Raw genomic sequence first — 25,216 nt, 5'->3', positions numbered from 1 at the left:
GGATGACCTATGCCACTCAGTATTTTCCAGCACCTGATCGTGGTAGCCGTCAGGCACACACAGGGGTCATCTACAAGACAGAGGTGGCCACAAACTGCATTTTGACAAAACCATGGTTCTGTTTGCTCTGCCACATTGCTAAAACAAGTGATGAGGATGTAGGGTGCTAAATAACTAATCGCTGCCTGCACATGTGTTTAAGAACATTCTCCAGATTCCAACAGTTTTCTAAAGAGAGATGCAAGTCAGTTTTACTGGACACTGGCCATGAGACCAAAAAACAAAACAAAACAAAACTTAACCAAAGCAATTTTAGATGGCCACAGATCAGACCAAACAACAGGACAAATACATAAGATTCTTCTGTGGGGATGGAAAAAAGTTAATAACTAATTAACAATCCTCAGGTACTAATAAAGGGATTAATAACACAACGGGTACTGAAAAATAGAATGTATGGTATCATGAATTTTAGATGTTCTCTGGGTCAAAATACCAGTAGTTTTATAAAGAGGATAAGTAAAAACATTTTTTAATGTATGATTTAAAATTTAGACTAAAGAGCCTTTCTACTCTTATCAACATTTATAAAACTTTTTGTGCTACTAAACCTGCCCAGGTTTCTTAGAAATCACAATAGAAAATAACTAAGTTCACATGAAAAAAAATAAAAAATGAAACAAAAAGATCCAATATGCATATAAATAAAGAGTTTAATGAAAGACATTAGAAGATCCAGGCTGGAGAAAAGGCTCGATCAGTAAAGTGCTTGCAAAGACGAATAAGGTCCAAAGGTCCCAGTTCTGTCCCAGGACACAGTAAACCCAGGGATGGAAAGGCAGAGGCAGGAAGATCCCCAAAGTCCCTTGGTATCTGTCCTGACTAGTCTTTTGTTAACATGATCTAGAGTCATCTCAAAGGAGGGAGCCTCAATTGATCCATAACAGCTGTAGGTCATATTCTTAATTAGTGATTGATGAGGAAGGGCCCAGCCCATCCTGAATGGTGCCATCCCTGGGCTGGTGGTCCTAGTTCTATAAGAAAGCAGGCTGAGCAAGCCATGAGGAGCAAGCCAGTAAGCAACACCCCTCCATGGACTCTGCATCAGCTCCTGCCTCCAGGTCCCTGCCCTGCTTGAGTTCCCGTCCTGAATTCCTTCAGTGATATGTAAGTCAAATAAACCTTTTCCTCCCTAACTTTCTTCTTGGTCACAGTATTTCATTGTAGTAATAGCAGCCCTAACTAAGACATGTTGGTACCAGGATTGTGGGGTGTTGCTGTGAGACTGAGCTGACCGTGATGTTTTGGGAGGATTGCAGAAGGACTTAAAACTTTGGATGAAAAAACCATTGAGTGTTGACAGCTTAGTGGGCAGCTGCTGGAGCTTGGAAGATAAGGATGTTGAGAGCGGTGCTGACAATAGAGGCCTGGCTTGTCAAGTTTCAGAGGAAAGCAAAGACTCTGCTGGGCCATTTTTGTGAGAAATCTGTGGTGTCTGAACAGCTGGGGCTGAAGAATCAGCTGTGATTAACAAAGACCAGCACAGTTGAAGAGAAAGCTTTGTGTGACTGAGACAATCAGTGCTGGTCAGCCTCAGCTGAGGAACTAGCAGTGCTTAAGAGCCCAGCATCATTAACGTAAAGCCTTCTGGAAAGTGTTTTCTCGGGGTCAACACACAGGCTCTGTGTTCCAGAGGTGGCCAAGGCTGTTGGCAACAGAACTTGGTAGTGTACGAGTCACCCAGGTGGTACTGGTTTTGAAGGCATGAAGGAGTGTGGAGATCAGCTGAGACTTGGCTCTGGGAGAAGCCAGGAGAGGCCACTGCTGAAGGTGCAGCCTCAGCAGCAGTTGAAGGCCCAGGATTAAAGGGATCATGCAGAGAGCCTTTGAGAGGCTATTGGGGAAGTCCATCCCAGCCAGCTGCAGTAACATAAGATGACCACCAAGAAGAGCAACAGCAATGGAATAGAGCCTTCTGGAGCTTAGAAGACAAGCTGTGTGTGCTGCAGGGTGTGTGGCTGGAGAAGTGACCCAAGCCCCTTGGAGGAGCCCAGAAGATCATCTGCAAATATTAAACAAACCCACAAAAGAGAAACACAAACACAGTGTACAAATGTGGGGCAAAGCAGCCATTGGAAAGTCAGTGTAACAGGAAAAGCTTGAGAAGACAGTGTAAAGTGTATCCTGTCCTGGTATGGAATTTGCTAGATTGTGTATTTCCTTTAACGAAGTCAGTTTCGGGGAGTCTGTACTTAAGGCAATGTAGGTTTTCTCTACTGTGTTCCTTGCTCTCTTCTGAGTCTTGCTCACTAAATGAACTGTGAGCATCTGAATTATTCTGCAGTCTGTTTCAGGCAATCTAAAGTAGACTTTGCTTATAAAAATAAAAATAAAAAAAAGTTACTCTTGAGAGTTCTTCCAGCCACCCCCATTTCCCAGTTTCCAAGCCCCTTCCACATGTAACTGTTTGTTACAGTGGCACCTCCCTTCAAGGTGTTCTACTGACATAGCACAGTTTGCTAAGGCTGCTGTAGTGAACTGCCCATGGAGCGATTGAGAACGTTACAGCTTCTGCCTTCCTCAAGGCTGGTGTGTCTGTGTCTCTGGAAGGCTCTGCACCTCAGCAGCTAGGTCACATTGAGACACTCTGCTGTGTAAGACAATAGTCACAGGATCTAGAGATTAAGTTATGACCTGGAGAAGCGGGGCATTATTTAGCCTAACACATTTGGATGTTTTATCCAATGGCCCAAATTTTCACACTGGTTGTTAGTGTGGCTTTAAGAGCATGGAATAATGGAAATGGACCAAAGAATATCTTTCAAAATAAATGACAAGGGGTTCTCAGAGGTTGTAGGCCTGCATATTAATGTTACCTCATGTAACAAAACAAAGCATTGTGGTTGCCCTTAGGAGACAGGATGAAGTGTCTGTCAGCTTGCAGAGGGGATCATGCCTTCAAGGACGTCTGAGCAAATGGGGAGGTGATATCTATCCCCTTGACACACTGAATGCTTTGGTGTACTTGTGGCTTCAGCGCAAGTCATTTAGTCTCTCCAGTCACGATATTAAATTAATTCTAATAATGATGGTATTTTAGTTTATAATATACATTTTGCTTCAGAATATGAAGGGTAGCCAGGGTTCAGTGACATTTGGGGTTCCTCGGTATAAGTACAATATCCTGTAATCTTTACAACTACAGCCACTGAAGTCTACCCGGCATACAGTAAGCTGCCACACATGATCGAGGATTGTCTCGGTCACTGCTGCAACCGACCATGGAGAGAAACGTCTCAGCTCAGAGTCAAATGAGAAAAGAATAAAACATACATTTTCCTAACATTCTAAAATGGCTAAGACAGCAGATGTGTCTGGTTTTGTTCTTTGACTACCAGGTTTATATCTGTGGGAACATGTTTTCGAAGGCACTCTTGATCCCCCGACGTGACTGCGCAATGGAGGGAAGGACAGTTGATTGTAGGAAGAACACAGTACAGGTACTGTTAGACAACACTAACCTTGCCTGCCGCGTGACGCCTCATGGACCTACTGGAGGGAATGTACTCTCATAAGTATGCTCTCTATTTTATCATATAGTATGCACAGTATATTTATACTTCTATAAACCACTTTATATCTTTATGCTTCAGCTTGGGAAGAAAACAGAAATCAATCCTGGGAATGAATAAATAAATAAATAGGTCCAGCTTGCACTTTAGTAAACGTTTTCTTATTAAATTAGACATTTCAAGGTAATTTTGGAGGGAAAGCTGGAGACCTGCCTCAGTGGCAGATGAGTTGCCTGGCATGTGCCATGCCCTGGGTTCAGTCCCCAGTGCAGAGAAGAAAGAAACTAAAAGTCTGTAAATAAATTCTGGGGAGTCTTATTTCTGTTTTGGTTTTAGCTGATGATATGGAAAGCTTCATGTTCCACATTTCATGCACTTGACTGGTAAATGAACACAATGTTCTATGCCTCAAAGGACGAAAGTAAACATTACTTTCATGATTTACTATTTGTTCGTGGTTAGGTTAACGTGGAAATACTCAGAGTCCAACTTTTACTTATTAAAACATTTTATGTCATATCTACTATGATTTACGTAATTATGTAGGCTCCCTTTCTTTTCCAAAATTCAAAACTGTTTCTGTTTTGATTTTTAGATTCTAAACCACCAGTGCATTGCCAAGACTTTCAAGGATGTTACTTTTCTTTAACTTACTTATCACTGTATAATTTCTTAAGTTTCAAATAGAATTAAGATGATTTTAATTAGAAAAAAACATAGTTTTATCATGAAAGTACTGTTTCCAGTTGGCTTTTAACGGAAATAAATATTAGTTGTTTTTACATGTTTACTTCGTTTTTGTTATTGTTGTTTCAAGACAATGTTTTTCTGTGTAGACTTGGCTGCCCTGGACTTGCTTTGTAGACCAGGCTGGCCTCAAACTCACAATGATCTCCCTGCCTCTGCCTCCTCAGTGCTGGGATTACAGGTGTACATCACTGAACCTGGCTTGTCCCTGTTTGTCTTCAATTAAATATTTTATATAATGTTAGTACATGAGGACATGAATACATGTTAGATCATGAATACATGATCCAGTCCAACCTGCATTCCCTCCCCTCCAGTTCCTTCTCTGTACAACCCACCACTTCTCCCTTCACCCTATGTTCACATGTGTGCCCACATATACACCTCGGCAGCCTGCAGCTATCAGCTGGTTTTGAGAACAGGTTTCTCATAGAAGTTTAGTGATTAGGCTAGGCTGTCTGGACAGTGAGCACCAGGGATCTGCCTCTCCATCACGACATCAGCCTTTTATCTTAGTTCAAGAATTGTCCTTAGGTCCTCATGCTCATGGCACAAGCACTTTATCAACTCAGCTAGCTCCCGAGCCTGTCATTGCTTGACTCTCTCAGAGGAATCATACATGCAGTGTAAACAGGTATTTAGTCTCATTGTTCTAATCTCATTGTAGGTTGTGTGTATACTCCTAAACTTCACACTAGTTAGATTTCACTGCTTGAAAGAGTAAGTGGATCTTAGTGGCAGGAAGACTGTCATAGAATGTGCAACACCTTGGGTTCAATGGCCAGTCCAAAAAAAAAAAAAAAGTGAATGTCTATTGCATGCATTAATTGCTCTCTGTGTTTGTAGTTGATCAGTGAACATGTCAGTGGACTAACATTGCAGAGAAGTTTCTGGAATTCAACTAGTCTATAGAGTGGAATATGTGAGACTCTCATTTCTTCCCTGAAGGCACAGTCATACACGTCACCATAACCTTATGATTACTTGGTATTACCACAGTGATAGAAAAGGGATTAAAGCAAAACATCATTAACTACCACCAAGAAAGGCTAAGCCCTGTTTGCCTTTCTTAGGTTTGTATGCAAGATTTTACATCATCATGGAAGAAACCGTGTTACTTCCTCTTAGAAAACTTTGTAGTCAAGTTCTGTGATAGATTTTTAAAATACCTTATTAAACAATGAAAAGTAGTAGATAATGTATCCAAAATTAATGAAGTCTCATGGAATATCACGTTACACTGGTGCTAACTTAAGTGAATTCCAAAACTATACTGTTTGCACAGTTACTTCAGACTGAAATGATTTCTCTGGGCACTCTATATGGAAGTGCTTACTCTGAAGACATTTTTCAGTTGAGGCAAGCGGTAGAAAAATATATTGAACATTGTAAGTTCTGATTCTTACACATATGCTAAGTAACCCACAAGAGGAAATTAGAATTCTGTACATGATTATTTTCAGTTAATGTATTTTCAGTAATAACTTTAGATAGTTAGAACCTAGCACTCATTCTGTACATTATACTACTCATACACAAGCCTTATTTTTATAATGTTAGTGTATAGTAGGAAATTTTCGTGTTTTAAGTGTAGTAGCTAGGGGTGGAGATACACCTCAGTTGGTAGAACTCTCACTGAACATGCGCACATCTCGACGTGGTTCCCAGCCCCACATGGACAGGGAGTGGGGCGCACATTCTTATTCCTAGCACGCCAAGAGTGAGGGCATCCGTAATTCTCTGCCTTAACTAGATGCTCAGGCATCTTTAACCCTTCTCTCTCAGGCCTTCCCTCACCCTGAGCTCTCTAGGAGGTGATCTCCCTACTCCAGGATGTTCTGTGCATTCCATCCTTCTCTTCTCAGACCATGTTCTGTCAGGTGCTGCCTCTCTCTCCTTCATTTTCCTCCCCCACTACTCTCTGTTGATCCTCATCCGGAATTTCAGAATGGTTGTCCACACTCACTGTTTTCACTTCCCAACTGCTCATTCCCTTGTACTTTGACTCCCAAAGTTCAGAACACTTCGGCTGCAGTGATTGCTTGAGGCAGCGGGTGAAAGTGTGAGTTATCGAGCATGTCTATTCCTTTTATGAAGACTTAAAAATATATTGCAAAGAAGAAAATACAACATTCTCCCACTTGCTAACCACTCAGACTTAACATATCTCAGCTGTCAGGAATTCTTTATGTTTAACTTTCCTCCTAACAGAATTGTTTCCAATAAAAGCCTTTTCTTTGTTTCCTACTCTTTTTATTCTTCACTAAAGAATTGCTATTAGGAATTTAATGTATAATCTCACTCACATTTTTATATTTCTACTGATGGAAGATATATAAGTATTTTTCAATACTTATTTTTATGTACTTTCATATTTACATAAAATTACCCTTTAAGGGCTGGTAAGATGAGTTGCCAGGTAAAAGTGGTTGCCCTTAACTCAGACAACCTGTATTCAACCCCAAGGTCTGCATGGTGGAAGGAGAGAACCAACTCCTCCAAGTTGTCCTCTGGCTGTCACAAGCACACCGTGGCACACATGCACACAAATCCTTTTAATTATGTTCAGAATCTCCTGAAGCTTGATGCTTTCCTTTACATTGTATCTTACTGCCTTGCCTTCAGTGAAGAAATGAGAGTCCACTCTCATATACTAGCTGAATTTCTACATCCAAAGCTTTCTATTATTCTGTCCCACTTGCTCAGAAGAACTTGCATTATACAAATTGCACTTCCAACGAGAATATTAATTAAATCTTATTCTAGGTTTTATATAAAATTATTGAAATTCCTTTGTTCAGCTTTGTTTATCTCTTGCCTGTGGTGTGTTGTTTTCGACTGCTTCATCACTGGCCCAGGTGTGGTTCCAGGGTACTTCTCCATAGACATAGACAACGCGGTCCTTGTGTTAAACTGAAGAGAAAAAGGAAAGATCTCCCATGCCACCCAGTGGTTACTGTATGCACAGAATTTAATGCAAACCCAGAAACTGCGGCATCTGGCTGTTGTCTTGCTTGGAAATGAATACTGTGACAATGACTGGATAATGCAGTTCCTCAAAAGAAATGGAGGCTTTGTGGACCTGCTTTTCATAACATACGACAGCCCTTGGATTAATGGCGCAGATGTTTTCCAGTGGCCTTTAGGTGTGGCGACGTAAGTATAAGATAAGAAAGGCATCCCTCGGGTGTTCTGAACAGAACAGGGAAGATGGTGTTTTAAATGGCAGTAAGCTCACTGGTGATGAGGCAGGCCTATCTTTCCTACCATCAAAAAGAGTGGCCTCGAGCCTCAGTGGCAATAGTAACTACTTTGTTGTATTTTACCATCTTCTGAGGAGAACTGAAGAGTACTTGTTTGTTCTAAAAATGGATATAGGATAAAATTTTAAGCTTAGTAGTGTCCTGAAGAGATGTTTAGCAGAAAATGAACAAAGACAGAGCCATAATTCTACTGAAAACAAATACTGTTGTGGCAATATTTTTATATACTGTATAGACTTCCCTTGGGTTTGTGATTGGCTGACTTGATGTTAATCTCAACTGTAAAAGCAGAGGTTAATTAAATGATATTTAGGGTCCTCAATATATAATCATCTTCCAGTTTAAAAAAAATGGAAAACATTTTTTAAACTTTCTGTGGATAGATTTTTAATAGAGATAGGCTCTCAGTAGTATATACACTTTCTGAGGTCAGGAGTTTTCTTCCCTGATTTAAATTAGTTCTGTAGAAATGGGCTATAGAGGTGGCTCAGCAGTTAAGAACAATTACTGCTCATATAGGAAACTCAGATTCAGTTCTAAGCACCCACATGCTGTGTCTCATAGCCATCCAAGGCTCTGAATCCCTGTTCTGAACTCTGTGGGTGCTTGGCTACACATGGAGACAAGCAGGCACACAAATATACTAATATACACATAAATTTAAAAAAAGTAAATTTTAAAATAATGCTTATACACAGTAGGTATTCAGATATTTGTTGATGAAGTGAATCATCTCACTGACAGAATTAAATCCAACATTCATTATTATGTCACTGGTTACCACCATTTGTAGATTCAGACTGCTTTAGCTGTACAGATGTCACTAGAGAAATTCCAGGGACAGGTATTCCCACCACTACATGGACAACATTCCAGGCGAACAGGTTTAGGCTGGGACCAGCCTTAAAATTTCAAAAACTTTGTAAGTACACCCAACCTTCAGAAAAATCTATTTATTGAAAAGAGTCTGTATTTGTAGAAATATTTATACTTTTTCCACATTGTATGACATCACCTACTCACCTAATAGAAGACAGAAGCATAGTCATTCTGGTGTTGCCAGCCTCACCCTGTTCCCGATGAGGAGACATTGGGTAGCATCTGGAAACCTTTTGGTTGTCTCAACTGAAGAGGGGGAATTATAACAACTGGTGTCAAGGGGGTAGAGCCCAGGAATGTTATTAAACATGGTGCAGTCTATGGCACTCTTTCAAACAAAAAGTTATTTGACCCAAAATGCCATAATAATCTTGTATACAGCATAGACTACAGGCACACATTTATATGCAAACCAGTGCCCATGGAATGAGCCTCCTCTGTATAATAACAGGTTTGTTGTAAGCGGTGATTGATATATCTTCTAGTAAACTGCTGTTCGTCCTAACAGCTGTATAACCAAATCACCACACAGAGACTGGGTTTATTTAGTTAACCTAGATCACAGTGCTGGGCAATAGCTACTCCATCCTAAACCTCCAAGCCCTCATGGTTTCCTAACATTTAGATTTCCCACGTTATACTTGCTTTTTGTGAAATATTAGATCCAGTCCATCTCCACGTAGTTCCAAGATCTGTCCTCCAGCTCTCTCTCCTAGCTCTCCTCTCCTCCCACTGTCCTCTGGCTCCTCCCCTCTTTCCTGTCCTCTGGCTCCTCCCAGCTCAACATTGTGTCTAATTTCTTTATTTTGGCCTGTTTGCACACAGTTGAGACAGGATGCTTAAAATAAGTATTACTAGGCAATATCCGGAGTGAAACCAAAGAGTTGGGCGGGCGGGAGGAAGAAATCAGCATTTGAATGAACAAGGGTAAGGTGTATACATTTCAAAAGAATGTTATACCAACACAGGTTTTATTCATTGTTTTATTTTTGGAATTTTTTTGAAATTAACTTTTCAGAGTTCATGATTATAACAGTATATTTTCTTTTTAGTGGACAAATAGGACTCTTAATGTCTGTGGTGTACAGTGTGCTTAGAAACCATGGTCTTTAACACATGGCTTAACAAGCCAAGCTGTGGGGCATCCTGCCATATAGTAATTCATTACTTGCTTTTATAGATACAGAAAGTTTCCCGTGGTTGAAGCCAGCAGGTCGATGATGCATGATGAGAGGCCCTACATATGTAATTTTTAGGAACTATCTATGAAAACTCATCAAGACAACCACTAATGAACATTTTGAAACAAGATGGAGGTAATAAACTTTGTTGGGTTTCTGCAAGAGAGCAGTAAGTTCAATGTTTGCATGGTTCCTTCCTGTGGCTCTCCAATGCGAATGTCACCTTGTGTACAAATAGGTTTCTAGAGAAACAGTGGTAACTGCTTATTCCAGCCTCCTGTCTAAAGGTACAGCAGTAACTAAAACTTAGGAAACTGGCTTTTCTCCAGTCTTTCCCATTATACTCAGGAAGAAAGTATTGATGGAGTAATGGAAGTCATTTTGCAATAATTTCTTTTGCTATTAAATAAACACATGGAGTATAAAGCTGAGTGGCCAGGGAATGGATGCCTAAAACATATGCTTCTAGATCTAGAAATTTATTTTTTAATTGTGACAGAAATTGCCTTCTAGATGGATATCACTAATTACTATGAATTTAATACAATTACTATTAATGTAAATGTATTAAATTCATTTACTCTGAGTTACCAAACAACTGCCAAATGCCAAAAACCATCTTACTCATAAGAACAGTGAAAACAAAACAAAAACAGTGCCCTCATAGCACTTGTTGGAGGAGACAAGTAAAACAGTGTGTGTCAGGAAATGGTAATGCCATGTAAGAAGAGACTTAAAGACAAGAAGGCCACAGAGAGGACTGAGGTGGAGGGTAGAACATTTGTTTTCAGGTAGCGAAGGAGAGCACCAGGTGGAGGGCTACATTATATACAGGCCTGAAGAGGGCACAGGAGTCAGCAGGGTCCATTTAGAGAGGGGATCCAAAGCAAAGGACATAAGGCAGGGGGGTGCTTACACAGCAGCTGAAGGGCTGGTGAGTGAGAGGTGGTATGAGAGAGGAAAGTCTTACTGGAGGAAAAGCACTAATAAAATGTCGGGAGCCGCATTCGCCATTACAAGATGGCGCTGGCTTCCTGTTTCCTGGTTCTTCTTGTCAGTGCTGTATCTTGCAGCAGCACATGCGCCACAGGATGCTAATATGGATTTGAGTGCTCTCCCTATCAGAGAACACATGCTAATTGGGTATTGTGCGGAGCACCAATTACAGACGAGCACGTAGCCCTGCGGGCTATTTAAGCAGAGCACTCACAAGGCTTGAGGTCCTTCTCCATCTACCTGCAAGAGCTTCATAATAAAGATTCTGCTGGACAAATCTTCTGTTGCCGCGTCATCCTTATCGGTGAAGGCTGCGCGCGACAATAAAATGGTTCTGGTTGAGCTGAGCTAGAGGTCATGTACTACCCTCTGTGTTCCTGCTGCTTCTAGACAATTCTGTCCTTCCACACCTGGAACCCCATTTCTCAGTCTCATGCCAGTGTGTGTAACTGGAACTCTGTAGCCCTGAGCCTTCACCTTCGCCTTAAAACCCTGATTCCTTAAAGACTGGAGCTCCAGTGCCCCTCTGGCTGACACCAGTCTTGTCTGAATTCTTGGTGACTTCTAAGTCTAGGCAATCCTTCCATCACCTTGGTATAAGGTTTCTTTCTTTCTCCCCTTCATAGATCATAGGCTTCGATCAGCCATTTCCTGTTATGGTCATTTCCTAAATGACCACTTTCATTTCACATACCACAAGGTCTCTCCATGACCTCGAGTTCTAGCATTTCTGTTGGTAACCATCCTATCTTGCCATTCCAACTCATTCTCTGTAATGGGACTCCACACTTCAGCTGGAATTTACAACATGGTTTTTACTATCCCCTGATTGTTCTTCCTGTCCCTGTATCAACTTCTGAATTACACAGCTTAAATTCTACAGTCAACCAGCCCTGCATATATGTTCCCCTTTCTAATTCCCCCATCTAGCGAACCCTACCTGTCTAGTCTCCCCTTCTGCCCACTCCATAGCCATACTCACGCAGCTGTGCATAAGTTTAGACAGTTTGAAAGCTGAAGAACCCATCACTCATGTATTTCCTAAAGTATTCCCCCTTTCTCCTCAAAGACTGCTTTATACCTTCTGTCCTAACCTTTGACACCTCCTCAGTCTCCCTGTAGAGACTGGTGCTTCTTTCACTAAGAGAATACAAATGGAAAAGAATGCCAGGCTCAGCTTCTGCATGTATGTGGCCTATATATTCATTCCATTTTCAAGACCACAGCCAGATTGAATGTTAAAATGTTTATTGCTTATGTCGTTCCCTCATCAGAACACTACAGGTGAGTCTTCTGTGAGCAGAATTTGTGGTTTTTGACTGCTCACCTCAGTTCCTCTACTTCCACCTTGCTGGCCTCCCTACCAGTTCTTGGGCATAACAAGCACAAGCATGACCTTCATCTTTGTTTATTCTCTACTCTTCCCCACGTCTGCACTAGCCTGCCTGTTCACATACAGCTCTTGATTCTGAGCCCTTGGCAGTGAAACATTCAGTAATCACCCATACGAAAATGCAGCCCTGTCACTCCAGAAGCCCCTCTGTGCTTTTCCTCACAGGGCTTCAGACTTTCTAGAAAATGTCCTGACTTAACTCAAAGACCTAATGCCCACCACTGGATACAGCACAGCTGCATCAGAGTAAGACGAGAGAACTCGACACTCGGGAATTACGGAGTGAATGAATACACCCATTCGAAGATTGATCACTGGATATTTTTAAATATACAGCAATAAAATGTTCAGATCATTTTCAAATGTTCAAAACAAAAAACTTGTTTTAGGCAGTCTCATGTAGCACAGGCTGTCCTCAAACTCGGTATTTAGCCCAGGATGATGTTAAACTCCTGATTCTTCCTATGCCTCCCAACTTCTAGAATTAGGGAATTTTATACCCAGTTTATGGATAGATGATGATCAATACTAGGTCTGAGTTCTAGCAGCTGGGCTATACCCAAACCCCCAAAACTTAAAGAAGTTTTAAGAAATGTGTTTGGCCCAACATTTTCAATGCCTCTCATATTTATCATCTCTATGATGTGTTCACATTTTTGATAACTGACATTAAAAGTTTTGCTTCAAAAAAGATGCCATAGGAAAGTAAAACCTTACAGGGATTTCTTTGTTGTTTGTTTAATTTCCTAGGTGGCAGCCTCAGGAGACAAATGAAAGTCTTAAGAATTACCAAGATGCTTTGCTTCAGAGTGACCTCACTTTGTGTCCTGTAGGAGTGAACACAGAGTGTTACAGAATATATGAGGCCTGCTCGTTTGGCTCCATTCCTGTGGTAGAAGATGTGATGACAGCTGGCCACTGTGGAAACATGTCCAGTCACCACAGCGCTCCTCTGCAGTTACTCAAGGCCATGGGTGCCCCCTTTATCTTCATCAAGGACTGGAAGGAGCTTCCTGCCATTTTAGAAAAGGAGAAGACTGTAACTTTACAAGAAATGATTCAAAGAAGAAAAATGTTACTTCACTGGTACCAACACTTCAAAACAGAACTAAAGTGGAAATTTACTAATATTTTAGAAAGCTCATTTTTTATAAATAATAAAGGTTAATCATACCTAGTTGTAAGTGTGTGTTCTTAAGTGTGAATATGTACAGCACTTGATAAGGTGGCTCCAGCAACTCAGTTTCACAGAAGGGCCCAAATGTTCTCCTTTTTGGCTACTGCTGTATACAAGATCAAAGAAATGGCGATATTTTACTGAGGCTGACCTGGCAAGATACTTAAGTGGTTAAAGGTGCTTACTGCCAAGCCTGATGACCTAAGTTCAGTCCCCCAGAAACTACACGGTAGGAGAGAAGTGAGTCTCATGGGCTGTCATGTGACCACCCCACCAGCGTGCACACACAAACACATCAATTAGGTGGATAGATAGATTGGTGGATGGATGGATATGTAGACAGGTGACTCAGGTTCAGTTCTACCGAGATCAAGAAGCCAGCATTTACTGACCATGCTCACTGACTTTAACCCACTTTAGGGGCTGGAGTGCTGGCTCAGTGTTTGAAAGTGCTCACTATTCTTGCATATAGCCTGAGTTCAGTGCCCAGCATGCATGGCACACACTCAGCCATCTGTAAGTATTGCTCAGTAGGTCCTGACATGTTCTTCTATCTTCCATGCACACATGTGCATATGACACATAAAATAAAGAACTAACTGATAGAGTACTATTTACTAGGGCTGACATCTGGTCATGTCAGTAGCAGGATATATGCTGAACAATGGCTGCAAAGTTAGATAGCATCAATGAACTTAATGGCTCTTCTATACAACATGAAAATTATTTTAATATAATTGAAAGGTGCCTGAGTGGGTGTTACATGCTTTCACAAACTGTATCAACTCTGAGGTGATTTGTATGTGAATTAGCAAGTTGCGGCTAGTACACAATGTATATAGTCCCAAAACATTGCACTTGATAACACGTTCTATTTTATGTACCAAAATTAGAAATTGCAAACTTTAGGGAAACAGCATTATATGTTAAAACACTGGTTATTGCAGTCAGAAAAAAAACATTAAAAACTTGTTTCCATGAGGATTTTGCTCAAGGCAACTAACTGGTCATACTCTCTTCTCAGAATGAAAAGCATCTGTGTCCTTAACATAGTAACAAGACAGACGGCAGGAACAAGTGGAGAAAGGTTTATTTTCGCTCATAGTTTCTGACATCTGCAGGGTACCAAGGCCAGAAAGGAGGCAAGAATGGATGTATCCAGGCTAGCAGAACTGTCAGGCATCAACTATTTGCATCACGGCTGACCAGGTAGAAGAACGCCAGACTAAAGAGAGTTGTGTAAAAGTCTCACAGGACCTGCTTTGCCAGCCAGTCCCCTTCTAATGGCTCCACAGCCTTTAAAATAGACTCCATGCTGTGAGTAGAGTTCAGGATGGTGAGTGTTCATCCTAGGAAGATGGCAGGGTAGTGTAAGCATGGAAGGTTAGGAGCCAACAGTTGTCAACTTGGCAATACCTGAGGCACCAGGTCATGTTCCTGGAGCTGTTAGCTTACTGCTGCTTGCTGTCTTACAGAAGATGGTTTGATGACACTATCTTAGCTGTTGATTGCTGTTTGTCCCATCAGTACAGCAGACAATTACCTTGGATCTCAGGATGAAAAAAGAAAAAAAGAGTGATTTTCAGTGTTTATCTGTAAGGGTGTCAAGTGTACCCTTTTTTGCAGAATTGAATTCGTGATAAAAGGAGGGAAACAGGCAAAATAGATGCTTTGGGGGAGCTTGAGGGAATTTAAAAGGTGATCTAAAATCTTTTACAATGGGTTCTGCTAAAATCATGCTAAAAGTTCAATAGTACTATTATTCAAGTAAATACCTTTCAAAACTTGTCCAGACCAACAGATACAGCTATGTTCAGTCAACATAAAACCAGATACAATGAACCAGATAGAAGAAAAAGCAGGCAAAAACTCTGTACTTACTGGCACAGGAGATGAATTTCTGAACAGAACACCAATCGCACAGGTAATAGGATAAATGGGACCTCATGAAACTGGAAACCTTCTGTAATACAAAGGACACTATCAATTAAATTAGCACCCTACAGAATGCAAAAAGATTTTTACCAACTCCACATCTGATGGAAGACTAATATCCAAAATATGTAAAGAACTCAAGAAACTAGATAACAAAAAAAGCAAATAATCCAATTAAAAATGGAACGGGGGATACAGGTTGGTCAAAAGATGGACGCAGGCACTAAACCTCTTTGCAAAGGAACTTATTCTGGTCCCAGTTCACAATGTGACCAACTGCTTGAGCTTCAGCTACCAACTAGGTCTTCCTACATATATCAACTATATCCTTGAATTGTGGAATACAGAATGAACTCTCTCCTTGCTTTGTCAAAATATTTTTTCATAGTAAACAAGAAAAGGAACTAATACGGAAAATCGGTCCTGGGAGTTGGGCTGTTGTTACAATACCCTGACCATGTGATTCTTAATACTTTGGAAGTGAGTTGCAGAAGAAATGTGGAAGATTGGAGAACTTCAGGCAACAAAGCCCTTAAGTGCTGTAATCAGAACTTGATGTAGGATGCTTGAATGACAGAAATGCTGATGGGTTATCCCCTAGCTATCTGCTCCCTAGGTTGTGTCAGAAAATCTTGAATGCATCATAAAAGCAGCAGTGGGAGCATAATCTTATAAAGTATGTTCTGGACATCTTTGGATTTTATAAAATAAAGACTTCATAATACCATTATAAATTATGCAATGAACAGAAAAGGTTAAACTCTTACATGTAAAACCAATTATTATGAAACTGGAACTATTGAGGCTAAATACTAAATCACAGTGAGGATGTGAAGGGGAATAATACTCTTAATGAGTAACAAATTAATTTCAGTTTAATCTGTACCAACAATGTTAAAGTAGCTTTAAGTTGAGTTCACTTTTCCGAAAAAACAGGTTGGTACAGCACTTAAAACAAGGCTGAGAATTATATTCGAAAATACCTGTGTTGAAAATGTAAGTTTGGAAATACTTCATTCAACTTCCAAAAACACAGATCTCCGTTCTTTCAGAAAACAAAGCTTTTTTATTTGTTTATTTATTTATTAAAATTTTAACAAAGAAGAGACTTCATTCAGATGCTAGGACCAGATACCCCTGGTGTGAAGACTGTGCCTGAGAGTGCTCTCAAGATGCAGTCCCAAGGTACAATAGTCATGTGTTCCTAAAGGCTCACGGGCTGTGTCCATCCTGGCCTTGTGCACCTAGAGGCAGGAACACTGGGAGACTTCCTGCCTGCATGTCCTTAGACACCTCCATCTAGGTGCAGTCAAGGGCAAACAAGCTTATTCACAGGAGTGACCACACACGGTCTGTATCCTCCATGAACTAGACCAGGCAATCAGAACAACAACCCCAAGCATTCTGAGACCTCCTCTGTCCTTGGACAAGTAGGACTTACAGGCTAGACACGCTTTTTGTTTGATAGTTCTGTTAAGCACAGTAACTTGAAACATAATGTTCACCATCACTTCCATCCCCCACTTAAGTTGTATTCTGAGTCAAGTTCTTGACCCTGTGGTGGTTACCTGTGAAAGGAGCAGGCTAGATTTACAGGTTTCTTTATGAATTCTATACCCCATATTAATTAAACTAAGTTCTCCCGGTAGTTTTCCAGAAAGCAGAAGGACAAGGAAAAAGGAGAAGTGGGTGAATGGGGACAAGACCCATCCTGCTGCAAAGAATGTCCAGGCCTGCAGTATGAGATAGGGTGCCTGGCAACGGGTCCGGATGGCCACAGCTCCCCCATCCAGGACATTCTGGGTGTAACTTGAAGATCAGATATCCACCAGATGTCGGGGGCAGGCCTAACTGGACGTGGGTGCCTAAAACGAACCAATGATATTAAAAGTCAACTACCCCATAACCCCATTCACCCAATCCTGTACTTCCAAACTTGCAACCCCCACGCCTCCCTTGCTTTTTCCTTTAAAAACCCCATGCCTTTGTCTCTCGGGGCTGTTCCCTGTTGACTTGGAAAGCACCCCCATCACTCACTGGCCTGAATAAACCTCTTCTGTTTGCAGCAATCCATCTCCAAGTTACCTTCATCTGTCTCTCTGGTAATTGGGCACTCGGTGGGCCTAACACCTGTTCACACTGGGATTTAATAAATATCAGTATACTGGCACCGAGACCAAAATTTCTGTATCTAGTTAAGACATTTATGATGCACAAGCCAGCGATGATCAGCAGAAACAGAAGTGTCTGGTGTTCTGCAATAGCTGAAGACAGAGTTATCACCCGGAAAAACAAGGAAATGAGAATGGCAACCATGGGCTTCCCCTGTTCTGGGTCATTTTTTTGTCTGCAGTGTACAGGGTTTGTTTGTTTGCTTGTTTTTGTTTTTGTTTTTCTGAGAGTACAGGAATCTCTAATGATTGCTGAGTGGTTTGCATAGAACAACATTTTCTCTTACAGCCACACAATCACATCCTTGTTCTGCACAGAGTATGGTGAGTGCTCTATCATGTTGCAAAACTGCTTCATCTAATGGATCAACCTGCTGATGGATCTTGATCTAGTTGGGTTTTACAGGTACATTTTTTTTTTTCAAACAAGGGAGCCGGGAGGTCATTATGAGGCAGCCTGGTTTGTTGGGTAGGCACTCCAAGTAGCCATTTGTCTTCCTTGCCAGAGAGTTTCCTTTGGACTGAACATTTTCAGTCTTTTTTGAGGATAAGGGGTGACATAGATGATTTTGTAAATGGGCCTCAGCTGAAATTAGGATGCCATTGTAGGGGCCCAGGAAGCCTGGCATGTTAATCAAAGCCTGGGAGAGGATTCATTCAGGAAATGGGGCACTCATCAGAAGCATCTGGTTTCCTGATCAAGGTAAAAGACAGGAATCAATCACGGCAGCTCGACTGGAGCACATCACCTAGCAAGCCCAGGCTCTCCACTTTTGTAGGACTGCCTGGGGCTTGGGTGCTGTAGATCACTTTTGGTGTGGTTTGTTTTCTGATTCTGGTTCCTGGGTGGTGACTGTCAGGTGGGTGGATATCTGCCGAGACATATTCAGACTAGGGACCGAAGCTAAAGTTAAGGAACTTAAAGGAAACTCTTACATTTGGAGCCCCCCCCCCCCCAACACACACACACACACATATTCCATCAGGAACAGGCAAAAGTTGGGGAATCTTAGTCTGTTGATTGCAGTTCAATTGACCTGTGACAGGTAGATAGATCCAAGTTGAAAACTCCGTGAGGCTCATATGAATTCTTTTAAGTTACAAAAAATGAACTTCTGGAGCCTTCTACTTTTAAGTCATAATAAAAGCTTGGGGATTTAAAAAAAAAATTATCTGGGGTTAAAAACATCAACATTCTTTTCTTTGTCCAGAGGTCTGGACAGAGGTGGTTTTAACATGATGAGAAGTAATTTTAGGTATCAGAACTCCATTGATTACTATGTTAAAACTTTGAATTTTTGAAGTCTTGATATCACATTTTTTTTTTGTTTTGGTTGTTCTGTTTGGTTTTTCAAGGCAGCCCTGGCTGCGATATTGAGCTTCTCCTAGGGTGAGGACAGGTCTTGGCTAAAGTGTCTTCAGGTCAGAAGTTTGGAAGGAGAGCAATTTCAGCATGCAGATGTATGAACAGGTTCCGGCTTACTCTGTTGGATCTTGTCTCAGACATCTGCTTTCCAGTTCTCTCGGACAACCTCACTACACCATGCAAGGAACAGCAGGCACAGGATCTTGCAAAGTATGTTCAAAAAACTCCAAACTTTATTAAATAAAAACTTTATTGAATAACAACACAAATGTAAGATTTACTGCTAATAAAAAATTAAAGTTTCCTGTATAAAAATAGATTATCATGTAGTTGGCAATATTCACACTAAATATATTAAGTCTATACCAATAGTGGGGCTAAGGTGACAGAATATAAACATTAACATGACATATTAAATTTCAGCTTAATATATACAAAGAAAACATCTTCAAAAATAGCTTAAGAATATATATATTTATATATATAATATATAAAATATATTTTTATTTATATATAAATATTTGTTTATTTACATATATATATAAATATATATATATTTATTTTTTTTGGAATAAACAGTTTAGTACAGCCCTCAGCAGGGTGAGGCTTCAAGGAGTTCCGGGTTTACAATGCACATCTAGCATTAGTTACTCCTCTCCCGAGAATAAAATAGATGTCTTTACTTCCAGGCTGGAAAGTATCTTGAGATGCCTCCGGCGCGTTTCTTACTTCTCCTGGATTGCTCAGGTCCTGTGAACAGCAGCACACTGTGACGCTTCTGTGGTAGCACACAGTACCGGAAGGCAACCGGAGATTCACTCGGAGACAGGCAACTGGTGGCCTTCCTTTCAGAAATAACTAATGCAAACAAGCAGTCGAGAACGAAAGGCCGAAAATCGCCAGAAGCAGTCCACTGCCAGTTAGATAAAACTTGTGAACAAAAACAGCAAAATTCAATCCAGCATCGACCTCAGTCACAGATGAATCTTGAAAGCCGCGTGCTTGTGAGCATGCGCTGTGCAGGCCGGATGGTTTCTCACTTTCGGTGGGCACACGTGTCTTCTGTTGTTGTTGTTGTTCTGTCCCGACAGGGTTTGTCTGTGCAGCCGCGGCTGTGCTGGCCGCAGTCTTTACACTCAGAACTTGTTCAAGGCTCTTCCACACCCAGTACCTGCAGTCCTTAGCCTCACCTGGGAAAGAGCTCGGAGCAGCTGCCTCGCAGTGGCCGCCAGGGGGCGCTGCTACAGTAAGCGCTTGTGCAGGATCTCCCACACCATCTTCTTCCTGAACAGAGGCATGTGCTGCTGGGAGAAGGTGATGGGCTGGCCCCTGGAAATGTAATCTGCATATTTACAGGCGAACACGCCGCAGTCGCCCCCATTCAGCTGCTGAGGAATCTCCTCTGCCGACATGCTGTGTTGCTTCCACTCCACAGGGCTCAGGTCGCTGTTCCTTCTCGCTTTGCTCTCCTCCCGCAGATAGCAGAAAAGCAGCTCAAGGATGTCGGGTCTCTTCTGTCCCGTGGAGTCCATGTAGACAATACTCTTCTTTCTTAAGTCTGTGACCGCCAGGCTCCAGTGCATGCCCAGGTGAACTGGGACCAGGAGAAGTTCCTTGGCAAAGATGTTTACTGCCCGGGTCCATCTTCTGACTGACCTGTAGCCACCAGACTTTAACTTGGTGTAAAAGAAGGTATTAAATGCGTGAAGTGCCGGGTAGCCTTGACTTTGATTTCTTTCCATGAGAAGATTCATGTAAAAATTGATGACTTTGTCGTTGAGCCACTGGGTGTTCCTTAGGGTCCACAGGTCTCCTCGAGTCATTTGCAGTTTGAAGGCACAGCTCAAGATCTCATCTTTTGACCCAGGGCCTAGCGCACTGCTGATTTCTTTCTCCATGTCCACTGTGACAGCAGGACCACGGTCCAGCCCTCTGCCCTTCTCTTGGTCTTCAAGAGCCTTTTTCTTGACCTCAGGTGTTGACACTTTGCTGCTGGGCATGCCATTGCTGACACTGTCTGTGCAGATTTGAGTTGTTTCCGATTCATGATTCTGCCCTTCAGCACAACCTTTGAGAGTCTTGGAGGTGTCCATGGTGCTTGTGTGAGTGCTGTGAGGGCCAGAGCTCACGGGGACGTCAGGTTGGAGGAGTTCCAACAGCCCTGGGCACTTTTCATTGTGGTGTTTCTCAACTTCTTCCTCCCTGTTGCTGTGGGGGGGCTTGAGACCCTGGCCTCCACCCACAGACTCCTCAGTCACAGCCTCTTCCGGGGGGCCTTTGGCACACTGTGGGCCCATTAGCTGTAACGGACCCTTTTCCTGGGGTGACCATATTCGGCTCTTGTCAGGCTCTTCATCCCCAAGCTCTGTTTCATGCTGTTCCTGTTTCAGCTTCTTCGACGACTGGACTGGCTCTTCGGAGCATACATCATCCTCTTCCTCTTCTTGGCGTTTCCTCTTCTGGCCTTTCTCTGGCTGTTCAGGGCTTATCGTTTTACCCTGCTTGCAAGGCTGCCTTATAGAGGGACTACTTGGATTGTCTTTGCTCAGGTGTTGGCTGCCGGCCATGACACAGCTTTCCGATGTCCAAGTCAAAGTGCAGATCAGCTGGGCGTTCTGTGGGAGTTCTTGTGTTGTCCTCTTGATGGCTGAAGGCACCTTAGTCTACTGGGAGATGTCTTATCCACACAAGACATGGTGGTTCAAGGCCAGAAACCGCAGGGGAAGAACACAGGTTTCCTTTGGCACTGGGGTCAGTTAGGCCACCAAGACAGAAGGAGGTCGCAGTGTCAAAGGACACTTCTCACATAGCTGATCTTCTCTAATCTTGTCTTTCGGGTGGCATTTCCTCAGTCCCCCTATAGAAAGGTCTGTGGAGTTCCCACTCTGCGTTTTGTTGTATCCTACTGAGGGAGAAGGATCGCTCTAGGGCACAAGGAGCCTCTATAGAACCTGAAATTGTGGAAATCACAATGAGTGTCAGAGTCTTTCAGCCAAAGACAGCAGTCAACACACGTTAGAAGCAAGACTACTGTGTGCCTCCCTCCACTGTCACCACGATCTGGAAGGCCAGTTTCCACAAGCTGGTTATGATGTGGTTTTATGCACCAGGGCAACATTCATTGGTGAATGGAGGCCCTGCCCACCATTGCCCAGGTCTAGTGTCTTAAAGCTTGTTTTCATTCCTGGAATTCCTGTTGGAACTCCTGCTGGCTGAAGCAAACCCAAGATCAGTAAGAACTCAGAGGAGCAGAAGTTCAGCACATATCATGAATAAATAAATGTAAAAAACCCCCAAGTGCTGGGATTAAAAGCTGCAGCACCACTGCTTGGCTGGAGAGATCTTTTTAGGATGACTCAGCAGAGATGGCTCCGTGGTGAAGAGTGATGCTTTTCTAGAAGACCACACATTGATTTCCAACCCTGTCTTTGCAGCTTACAATCACCTGTAACTCCAGTGCCAGGGGAGCTGACACTCTCTTCTGGCTTTAAGCAGGAAACGCACACACACACACACACACACATACACACACTGCTCTTAAATATGTGAGAGTAAAACACTCATACACATTAAAAATAAATCTTAAAAAAATAAAAGCTAGGATTCATACTAAGCCTATTTCTCTTCCCCCCCCCCCAGAAAAACAGTGTACCGGAGAACTAAGTAAAAATCATTGCTAAAATGTACAAAACAAAATTAGAAAAAAATGTAATAAATGAAAAGATAGTTATCCTTTCTAAAAGCTTTTAGAAATAGTTTGAGAAGCTTCTATGTCCTTAAACCTTGAAAGACAGAGACCAAACCATGTGTTTAAACCTGCTTGTAGCTGCTTTTCTCACTCCCAAAAATCTAGACACATAACCATATCTCCATAAAACTCATATAACATGTGATTGATTAGTCGCGAAGCTTTGTAGATTATATATGATTTGATCGTTGCCAAACAGAACGGAGGACCAAGGAGATGGCTCAGCCCGGTTAGCTGCTCCCTGGCAACTCTGACCAGTGCAGGGCAATTCCTGAGTCACTCAAAATAAAAGACAGAACCCAGTCACCCGAATTATTCTCCGACCTCCACGTGTGCTGCGGCAAGCCAACAGTTGCCGCACCCCCAACACAAATAAATGACCGAACTGCAATAAACTCTGCCAGGTGAGCAAAGAGAGTGGCATTTTATCCTAGTGGATCATGGTGGAATGGCCATGCCTCTCACCCTGCAAATTCAGGCAACGGCCACAAGAGGGCAGAGAGAAACCACAGAGAGGAGCGAGCCTCTCAGCTCTTTCCTGCCTTCATCTCTGACCCAAAGGAGATTTTCAGAGCAGAGAACTGCAGGGGCAGAACCAAAGCATCTGGACAACTGGGCTCCCCTTGATTACAAGGCTGGCAGGTTTAGTCAGGGATCTCGAGAGTAACAGAACACACACACACACACACACACACACACACACACACACGATAGATAGAGAGATAGATAGATAGACAGACAGACAGACAGACAGATAGATGAGTTTAGATAGATGACTTACAGGCTGAAGTCCAGCTAGTCCAGAGATGGCTGCCTATGAATGGAAGGTCCAAAAGTCCAGTAGTTTTTCAGTCCATGAGTGTGGATGTCTCAGCTGGTCTTCATAAAAGCCAGAATTCTACACAAGTAGACCGCAAGGACAGTGAAGGAATGGACTTCTTCTCAGCTAGGCAGTAACAGGCAAATAGCAAAAGCTCCTTAGTTCCAGCGCCTTTTATAGAGGCTTCTAGCGGAAGGTGTGGCCTGGATTAGAGGCTCGGCTTCCCTCTTCAAAGATGCGGATTAAAATTAAGCAAGGAATCCCTCACAGGTGTGCCTTTTCATTTTGGGGTTTTACATAATACCAGATAACTGGAATCCAGTTGACACTCAAGAATGGCCGTCACAGCTGCCTTTCCAAACCCCACTTCATGTTCTGGACACAGTTTGACATTTTTGACATTTAACCTTGTGTTCTTTCTTTCTGTAGCTTCTGGTGTGTGTTTGTCTGTGTTCCCGTGTGTATGTGTGTGCATATGTGTGTGTGTGCCTGTGTGCAGGCTCTCTCAAAGAAGTCAGCATGTGTGGGCTGAGTTGTGGGGCAGCAGAGCTGGGCTGGAGTGGAGTGGAGCTCACTTGGTGGAACTCTTGGCCCAGCAAATAAGAACCCTGGGTTTGCTTCCCAGACCACACACGACTACATGTGATGGGGCACGCCTCTTCTCCTAGTGCTCTGGAAGCAGAGGCAGGAGAACCACAAGTTCAAGGTCATCTTAAGCAGCGTGGGGCTTTCACAGTCAGCCTTGGATACAAAGAGCCCCGAATGATAAAATATAGGATATAGGAAGGGAGGTTGTAGATCAGCAATTACTGAGCGTATGCCGTGCATAAACAAAGGCCACGGTTTAATCCCTACCACCTTCAAGATCCCCGTAGTTTGTTCAGTCTACAAAGCTGGCTGTCTAAGCTGGTCCTCAGCATTTGTTGAAATCCCAAAGAAGTAGGCTGTAATGCCAGTGAAGAAATGCCTCAGCAGCAAGATGGATGAACTTGCCAGAGAAAGGGAGGGTGAGTGGACAAAAGGCAAAGACTCCCTTCTTCCAGGATCTTTTATGCAGGCTTCTACTGGAAGGTGTGGCCCAAATTTAGGGTGGGTCATCTGACCCCAAAGGATCCCTCTGAAATGACCCAGTCCAGGAAAATCCCGTCTGAAGGGGCCAGCTTCATGAAGGGCACACCGATTAGATGCCCAGTGCAGAACAGCCTCCCGGAAACTCCTCACACCAACAACGTTTTATGGACTTAGCAGGTTATATTTGGGATTATGCATACTGATATACATATTTGCAATGCCATAACAATTAATGAAAGGAGAGGAGGCCATGGATCTGAAGCAGAGTAGGGAGGGGAAATGCCAGGGTGTGGAGGGAGGAAAGGGAATGGAGAAATGTAATTATAGTATAATTTCGAAAATCTTTTTAGAAAGTTAAAAAAAAAAGAAAAAGAAAAAGAAGGTTCTAAAATAAAAAATAAAATAAAAAACAAAAGAAAAGAAAATTCCTGACAGATGTGCCCAGGTGCTTGAGTTTTAGTTGATTCCAGATGTGATCCATCCTTTTTACACTTTCCTGTATATATTCATTCTATTAGTTCTGTTTCTTCACTGAACCCCGACTAATACAGTAGCCTAGTATGGCCCCTTACGCAGGCAATCCCTCTACCAGACCCTTCCTGAGTTCTGGAATTACATATGAGAATCAAGCTTGTCTCCATCCTATTAAATGACATCCCGGACTCAATTTTCCCTCTAGGACCCACCCCAAATCCATTTCCAAAGCATAGTATGCAAATATATTCTATGTCTGTCCATTCTTTTATGATGTTAATGATCATGACTGAATATGACAGAAAGGAGGGTTTAGACCAAGCATTCTGTCTCGCTGCCACTACCCACTTCTGATGGCCTGTGGGATGTGTGACACCTCCAGCCACTCAGTCGATAGGAATGCTGCTGGTGTTTGGGGCGCCA

At 42.4% G+C, this 25,216-nt stretch overlaps 1 protein-coding gene and 1 pseudogene across 1 annotated transcript; one reads left to right on the top strand and one right to left on the bottom strand.

Annotated features, from left to right (window-relative positions):
* Positions 1-2,065: 2,065 nt before the first annotated feature.
* Positions 2,066-13,199, top strand: LOC132648702 (ribitol-5-phosphate xylosyltransferase 1-like; annotated as a pseudogene).
* A 6,722-nt stretch (positions 13,200-19,921) lies between these two features.
* On the bottom strand, positions 19,922-20,578 carry LOC132648471 (sentrin-specific protease 2-like). Its single transcript, XM_060369992.1, has one exon. The coding sequence runs from the start codon at positions 20,576-20,578 to the stop codon at positions 19,922-19,924; it is 657 nt and encodes a 218-aa protein (XP_060225975.1).
* Positions 20,579-25,216: the final 4,638 nt, after the last annotated feature.

The sequence above is a fragment of the Meriones unguiculatus genome, chromosome 17 (genome assembly GCF_030254825.1).
Source record: "Meriones unguiculatus strain TT.TT164.6M chromosome 17, Bangor_MerUng_6.1, whole genome shotgun sequence".
Classification (NCBI taxonomy): Eukaryota; Metazoa; Chordata; class Mammalia; order Rodentia; family Muridae; genus Meriones; species Meriones unguiculatus.
Note: the sequence above shows the minus strand (reverse complement) of the source record. Positions and strands in the feature narration are given on the sequence as shown.